The sequence below is a fragment of the Carya illinoinensis genome, chromosome 16, assembly GCF_018687715.1.
Source record: "Carya illinoinensis cultivar Pawnee chromosome 16, C.illinoinensisPawnee_v1, whole genome shotgun sequence".
Taxonomy (NCBI): Eukaryota; Viridiplantae; Streptophyta; class Magnoliopsida; order Fagales; family Juglandaceae; genus Carya; species Carya illinoinensis.
The window spans coordinates 7900862-7908977 of NC_056767.1; the positions used below are offsets into that span (position 1 = coordinate 7900862).

General features: G+C 35.3%; 1 protein-coding gene across 1 annotated transcript; it reads left to right on the forward strand.

The window, feature by feature from the left end:
• Positions 1 to 3197: 3197 nt before the first annotated feature.
• LOC122298775 lies at positions 3198 to 3803 on the forward strand. Its single transcript, XM_043108634.1, has one exon. It carries the CDS (start codon positions 3198 to 3200, stop codon positions 3801 to 3803), a length of 606 nt encoding a protein of 201 aa, XP_042964568.1.
• The last annotated feature ends 4313 nt before the right edge of the window (positions 3804 to 8116 follow it).

An 8116-nucleotide genomic window follows, 5' to 3' on the forward strand; every position in this document is an offset into this window, starting at 1 on the left:
TGTACCGGGTGAAAACTGAGCATGATGGCAGCAAGAGGTACAAGGCTATACTTGTTGTAAAAGGCTTTCAGCAAAAGCAGGGTATTGACTACTCTGAGATCTTTTCTCCTGTGGTAAAGATCACAACTATCAGGATGGTACTGGCTATGGTTGCCACTGAAGATCTATTTCTTGAGCAGTTAGATGTGAAGACAGCTTTTCTTCATGGAGACCTTGAAGAAGACATCTACATGCACCAGCCTGAGGGGTTTGTGGTACAGGGAAAGGAAGGTTCAGTTTGCAGGCTGAAGAAGAGCTTGTATGGCCTGAAGCAAGCTCCTAGACAGTGGTACAAGAAATTTGACAACTTTATGCACAGTGCAGGGTATATTAGATGTCAGGCAGATCACTGTTGCTATGTCAGGCATTTTGACAATTCTTACATTATTTTGCTGTTGTATGTGGATGACATGCTTATTGCAGGGGCTAGTATTGATGAGATCAATAATCTGAAGAAGCAGATGTCAGAGCACTTTGCAATGAAGGATTTGGGAGCTGCAAAGCAAATCCTTGGCATGAGAATTGTCAGAGACAGAGTCAGAGGTACGTTGAGACTCTCACAGGCTGAGTATGTGAAAAAGGTACTCAGCAGGTTCAACATGGACAAGGCCAAACCGGTTGGCACACCCTTGGGAAGTCACTTCAGACTCAGCAAGAATCAGTCACCAGAGTCAGAGGAGGAACGAGATTACATGAGTAAGGTTCCTTATGCCTCAGCCATTGGTTCACTTATGTATGCTATGGTTTGCACAAGACCGGATATTGCCCATGCAGTGGGAGTTGTGAGTAGATACATGAGTAACCCAGGAAAGCAACATTGGGAAGCAGTGAAGTGGATTTTGAGGTACCTAAAGGGTTCCTCAGAAACCTGTTTATGTTTCTCTGGAGAGAGCTTGGAGGTGCAGGGCTATGTTGATGCTGATTTAGCTGGAGATATTGACAGCAGAAAGAGTACCACGGGCTTTGTTTATACACTTGGTGGTACTGTAGTGTCATGGGATTCTAATTTACAGAAAACAGTTTCTTTGTCTACAACAGAAGCTGAGTATATTGCAGTGTCAGAGGCTGCAAAGGAGATGGTATGGCTACAAGGCTTCTTGGAAGAATTGGGTAAGAAGAATCAGAAAGGCACTCTCTACAGTGACAGTCAGAGTGCCATATTCCTTGCCAAGAATCCAGCATTCCATTCCAGGACCAAGCACATTCAGATCAGGTATCACTTCATACGGTCATTGTTAGATGACGGACAGTTGTTACTTGAGAAGATATGTGGAAGCAAGAACCCTGCTGATATGTTGACAAAGGGTGTTACGCTTGAGAAACTGAAGTTGTGCGCAACTTCAGTTGGTCTTCTAGAATGAAGACAGGAGCAGTGAGTTGCAGAGGTGGAGGATATCATGTTTGAGGAAGACGGAGATACAGCGAGTGTACCAGTCTCCAAGTGGGAGAATTGTTGAGTACTGTGGAGTCTGGTCCACACCGCTCGAGCGGAGGCATTGGCTGCTCGAGCGAAGTCAGGCAGAGTCGAACGCTCGATGTTGGCTCGACAGTGAGCTCGAGCAGGAGGAGTTCGCTCGAGCGGAGGCATTGGCCGCTCGAGCGAAATCAGGCAGAGTCGAACGCTTGACGTCAGCTCGACAGTGAGCTCGAGCGGGATGCGGAAGGGAAGTTCGCTCGACGCGCGCTCGACACGCCGCTCGAGCGAACATGCGTTTTAGGGATTCCGCCGTTTGAACTATATATATGATTTTTGCCTCTTTTGTCTGTAACAGAGCAGCCACGAAAACACTGTGGATGAACAGTGTTGTGACCCATCTTGTAGTGTGATTCCTCAATAATAAAATCCTCTGCAGCTCCCGTGGACGTAGGCAATTTGCCGAACCACGTACATCTTGTGTCGTGTGTGATTGCGTGTGTGATCGTTTTTCTCATTCGGTGTTATTTTCAATTCATTGTCATCGTTTTTCACAACAATATCATCTTCTAATATCAGTGTGGCTTTTATGCAAACAGCTTGAGTCCCTATCTTTCTTCACTCTTCAACACAACATTATATGGCCATCTTCCAACTCCTTTGTTTCCCAACTTCCAACTCCTCTTTAATTAGATGCTAAGTTGATGATGATGATGAACATCTAGCTAGCTGCTCATTGGAGATTTTAAGATTTGCACACCTAGTTTAGCTAATCAAATCTCTGCCATCCTTGATTCAAGAAGAAAGGGAAAAATAATAATAATTCTTTAACATGAAAGTACATTTGGAATCATCTTCCTTGGTGTACCACATCTAATTCACAATTGGTTTTCCTAGTTTCATACAAATCATCATCATCTTGAATACCTATATATACTTCCATTTCAATACTTTTTTTAATTAGATTAACAACAGTTGGACTAAATACCACATTTTCTAATGACGAATTAACTATAAGATTAGAAAAACCATCAGGATTTTGCCAAAAAGAAACAAAAAGCAAGGCAGTCCAGTGCACTTATAAACAAAATGAAAGTGCATATTTTTTTTTTCTCAAGAATTAAATTATTGCTGAAAACAGATAACAATATTTCCTCTGTTTTTTCTATCAATTGGGGCCTCCCTTCATCTTGATAGAAAATTCATTACTAAGACTCTTAAAGACAAAAAGTTAATTTTGCCAGATGTTTAAATCCAAATCTATCTCAACTAAGCGAGACAACTACGCATAACATGTTGCTAAGCAAGATTGCAGACAAATTACTTGAAACCAAGAATGACAATTTTCAAAAGAGTAAGGGACTAGGAAGGCAAAGGATGTAAAAGGTAGCTAAAGTACTTCATGGAATTAGATATCTAAGTAGCCATAGCAAATAATAGAGATGCTAGGTGTTGTGCTCGTCGACCATAAACACTAGTGCTGTAACTAATGTGTTAGATATCCTACTATAATCACTACATAGGCAAGAGTCAAACTCAAATAGATACACAGGGTCCAATTCATCAACAAAAGAGCTAAGCTACATCTAACAACTGAACTAATATTTATCAAAAGCTAGCATGCTGTGTTTGTCTATTACATTATTAGTGTGTAAGAGGGTCTGATTCTCTGCTGGCCAGATTTATAGCTATAACATTGGGGCTTTGGTATAGAAGAAATAAAAGGATTTATGAGGATATTTCTATGCATATTCATGTGTCTGTTAATAATGCTCTTTCTTTACAACAAGAATATGCACAGGTGCAGTTGTTTGATGGTTCCAATCAGAAGATTACTAAGGTAGTACGATGGCATCCTCCTCCAAATGATTTTCTAAAACTGAACATTGATGGGGCCACCTTTCCTGAACATTCTGTTGCTGGGATTGGGGTGGTGTTGCGGGATCAGTATGGTGAGGTTATTGTGGCTTGCTCTAAGGTAGAGAAAGAGGTATCTTCTGCTGAGTTTATTAAGGCAGTTGCACTTCTAAGAGGGTTACAGTTGTGTGCTCAATGGGGTGTCCCAAAAATTATGCTTGAAACCGATTGTTTGGTTTTGGTTAATGCTTTGAATGAAAATTCTGTATGTTTAACAGATTTTGCTTTTATTCTTCAAGACATACGAAGGCTTATGGTGGGATTCCAAGAAGTTCAAGTGGTGCATGTAAACCGTTTAGGCAATTTGGTGGCTCATCGTTTGGCAAGACATGCTTGGTTGATTGATGATATTTGTATATGGTGGGATTATTGTCCTTCTTTTGTTAGTCAAGCTTTATGGCTTGATAAACTTGCTATTTGTAAGGATAATTGATTTTAATGAAAGGGTTGTCTGATTATCAAAAAAAAAAAAAAAAAAAGAAAGGAGGCCAAGGATGTGATATGTGTCTTTTAAATAGTTGGAGTCCTTGATTTAGTACTGTCACTTCCAAATACAAATTAGAGAGAGTACACATATGTTTGAAAAATAAGTACCATAAGAGCAATTAAGACCTGAAACCTTACAACAAGTTTGAGTGATAAGGACTATTGGTGAGTTGCTTAATTGGTTTATTAAGACTAGGGCCATCCTTCTATTTTCACAAAACATGATAATTATAGAGATTGAACAAAACTACCATTATTTAGTAAAAGAAGTAAAAATAGAAATTGAAAACCACATCAGAGACACAAGAAGGCAGGCATACAACATGCAATCTGTTGTGGGGGTAAAGGGGGATATTGAATATGTACATTCCAGTTGCCTTGTCAATGGGTGATTGATAAAGTAGGGATTTAATTCAAAAAAATGACAAATCTGTGGTGTGCAAATTCTTAAAAAAAAAAAAAAAAAGCAAACATAAATTATCAATATCTAATACCCACATCAGAACGTCCACAAAAAAGAGTATATATACATGCAAAAAAAAAAAAAAAATCCCACAACTAGGACAAAATTTAAAGAGACTGTTCCGAGAAAGTTAACCATATTGACGTAGGACTATATATATATATATTGGATCCAACTGATATTGTAGTAGTATTTGTCTATTAATCAGATGTCAAATGCTAAATGGAAAGTTTTTCACAATATCTACAACTTTCTCTTCTTATTTTATTGATTCCCTCAATAGGTATAAAATGAAAAGTTCAATGATCTAATAATATTCTGTTCCACCATCAATATTCAAATTTGGGCAATACCTTATGCTGTAAATGAGTACCTCAGAGACATGGTACAACTCTTCCCTCGAACCTCATAAAGATGCTCGCATTTAAATGTAGGAATACCAAAAAATGCCAAAACAGAGATACATCATAACAGTGACAAATTTATCAATAAAAAATCATATTTTCTATTTCCAGCCTTAATCTAACAAATCAGTAAACCACCATCAATTTTTTAATTTACAGTATATGGCCATAGCTACATTATACATACTCAAACACATGCTTAGGCAATTTAGAAAAAAAAAAAAAAAAAATTGGAATGACAATAACTAATACATTCTTTGTATCCATCAATTTACTCTAGATAATACCTGGTATAGGTTTGGCATGCACATATTTCATATCATCCAACTACTTCAATCATATAGCATAAAACAATGAGAGCTACTAGTAATGATAGCCTAAATTCAATAGCATACATACACATCTCTTCCACGGATTCATTTCTTGCTTCTTATGACATATATAAAGATCAAAATGACCAGAGCATAAAAGATGCAATAAATCCAATAGATAACATACTGGAAATCTTAGTTTGATTTATAACTTGGCTTTTAAAATAGCTCAGCCCGAGAGAGGTATAATGCCATTAACAAGTAGTGATTTTCATGTGAGCATTTCCAAGTAGTGATTGCTGTCCAAGAAGAGCCATCAGTTTTCTACATGGAAGATAGGTGAAAGTCGTGGATAAAGAAAATAAAGTAATTATAGGAAAGTGTTAACTTTGAAGGGAAGCAGATTGTTAAGTGAAATCTGAAAAATTTCACCAAAATATATGTTTGACAGCTTTTGGTAACTTTGTTGAAACCAAAAAGTTTTAAGAACTAAGGATCACTTAATAGCTAGTTTTGCCCTTGATCTTAAGTAGTTCATCACACAAATTAGCAAGTAACTTTAGTTGAGTGGAAGATCAAATGGAAGATAGAAATGAAAATGGCCTGATTTGAACTAAAACAGAATGCATATTGGAAATTTCCTACACGAGTTTTACAGCCAATAACCTAGATGTATACTTAGGTTATTAGGTTGAGGAAAAGGTTAAAAAATAAATACTAACAATTAAAAAGTGATTTGAATACAAGAAGAAGTAGAGTTAAAAGTATAGCATTACAATTTGTAGAAAGTGATCAAATTGTAACAAATTAGGACAGAAAATCATCTCACCTCTTCAGGCTGTAGCTTACACGATTTATGCTTGTTTCTAACTTCCCTCCACTTGGTTATACACTCAATTAAACAAGTATTAGAAGGAAAAAATTTCAGAACAGATGAGGTTGGAAGATACTATGACAGAATTGTTAGTACTAAAATTTCATAATTGTACAATGTCTTGCTGGAATCTTTGAATAAATTTCTCTAACAATTATCTCCTACAACAATTATAGATTGTGGCACCAAAGACTTGGTCACCATTCCAATACAAATTGTACATAGCTAGTTTGCTATAAGCATTTCTTCTTATTTAATCATCACCAATTTGTCCATAAAAGTGATAGATGAAGGGACATGTGGTAAAAAAAATTCTTCTAAAAACAAAGTTCCTCCAGGTGCATGTTTTGTAAAGAAAAACACATACATTGACTTGTAAGAAATTTTAAAAGGCTGCAGTTGCACACCTATGTACATAACCCTCCCAATGCATGGACCGTTATAGCATGGCTGAAAACTATTAATTTAAATAGTTTATTATACATAATCACTACCACAACTATTTAAAAATGTATATTAAATCATATATATATATAATGGAGCATGCATATATAAACTCATATCACTAACCCAATAAATATTTATATGAAAATATTAATCATTTGGTAGGAACAGCAAAATACATCACAAGAAATGAAAGACATGTCTAGATGCTTTTTCTTATGTAATAGCATGTTCAGCTTGCATGCAAGAATAGTCTCCAGCATCCATGGAGACATTCCAGAGTGAGCCTAATGTTTATAACTTTTTCTTCATAAACAACTGAATCTAAGGTTGGAATCCATTAAGAACCTTAAGTTAATGTGTTGATTTAACTTCATCACATGGGAGTGTTAAAGTAGAAGTTAAATTAATAGAAAAAAACAGAACATCTTTGAAATTTTGATATTATGCACTTACTTATGTTGAGGGGTCTGTGTATATTTATTTATTTTTTTCAATTTTAGATAAGCAAAAGTAAAACTGAGTATGAATATATATATATATATATATATATATATATATATATATATATATATATATAAGTATATGAGCTCATTGCATTTGGTTACATGCATGCATTATTGTTGTTTTCAGTAGCTTGATTATAAATTATCCTGAAGGATTATTAGCTTTAATTACTTGTAAAATGTGAAACAATAAACTGATCTTTGTTGAGAGAATTGAGTGTATTGATGGAACTGAGTGATTGATCATCAACAAGTACCAATCATCTGGAGGATTACTATAATTCCCTGCTTACAAATAACAAAAGAACAAAACCAATACTTAACAAAACTTTTTCCAGTCATGAGTATCTTCAATAGGTCTTTGCCATTATTTGAGAGCTTAATATTATAAATGTATATGATGCTAATGCATGCCTAGATATGCTTAGTGTCTAAGTAAGCCATCACCCGCTTATATATATATATATATATATATATATGTACTCATAAGCTAAAGCTGAAAAAAGGCATACATGTGTTACATTCTTTGTGTTGGCTAATAATATATTGTTAGATATAGATTCAGTCATGCATAAAGTCAATGCAATGATATCCGGCACATAATTATTATAAATAACTTATTATTGCATTATATCTTAAATAGTAGGTGACTAGTATCATTTCCCTAAAAAGGCTAGCGGCAACTAGTTAAGGCAATGGTATTATTTGAGGCTAGCCTAGCCTTTGACCTGGTTGATTAATTACTACTTGAGTAGGCTAGGTTTAATATTGCTATGTTTCTCCTGATATAGATATTATATAGAGAGCTCTTATGTTTAGCCGTTATTAATGAAAGATATTATATACTTCCTTCATGCATTCGACATCATGTGTGCAGGCTATCTTATGCTTCATAACAAAAAATTGTATCACCTATTCTGGATTTGTACGTGCATATCAAAACTAATAAGCCTTCTACTATTTGCTATAAAATAGCAGAAGTAAGAGATTTTTTGTAAAACCTTTTGTATTGGACCAATATCTTTAGTTTATAACAGAGAAATGCTTTATAAAAGATTTATATGAAGAGTCAAAACCACTTGTAGCTACAATAGACCCTTTTTCAATCACACACATAAAAAAAAAAAAAAGCGTAAAGGAAGTGTTGAAATTAAAATTAAAAAGAAAAAGACCTTCATAGATTTCATTATTACCAATGGTGCAGCACCTCCACATAAACAACTTTCACTCCAATCTAAGATAAATAAACTCATATGAT

Excerpts from the sequence above, each read along its gene's own strand:
- LOC122298775 (XM_043108634.1), top strand. The coding sequence starts at position 3,198 with ATGCATATTCATGTGTCTGTTAATAATGCTCTTTCTTTACAACAAGAA.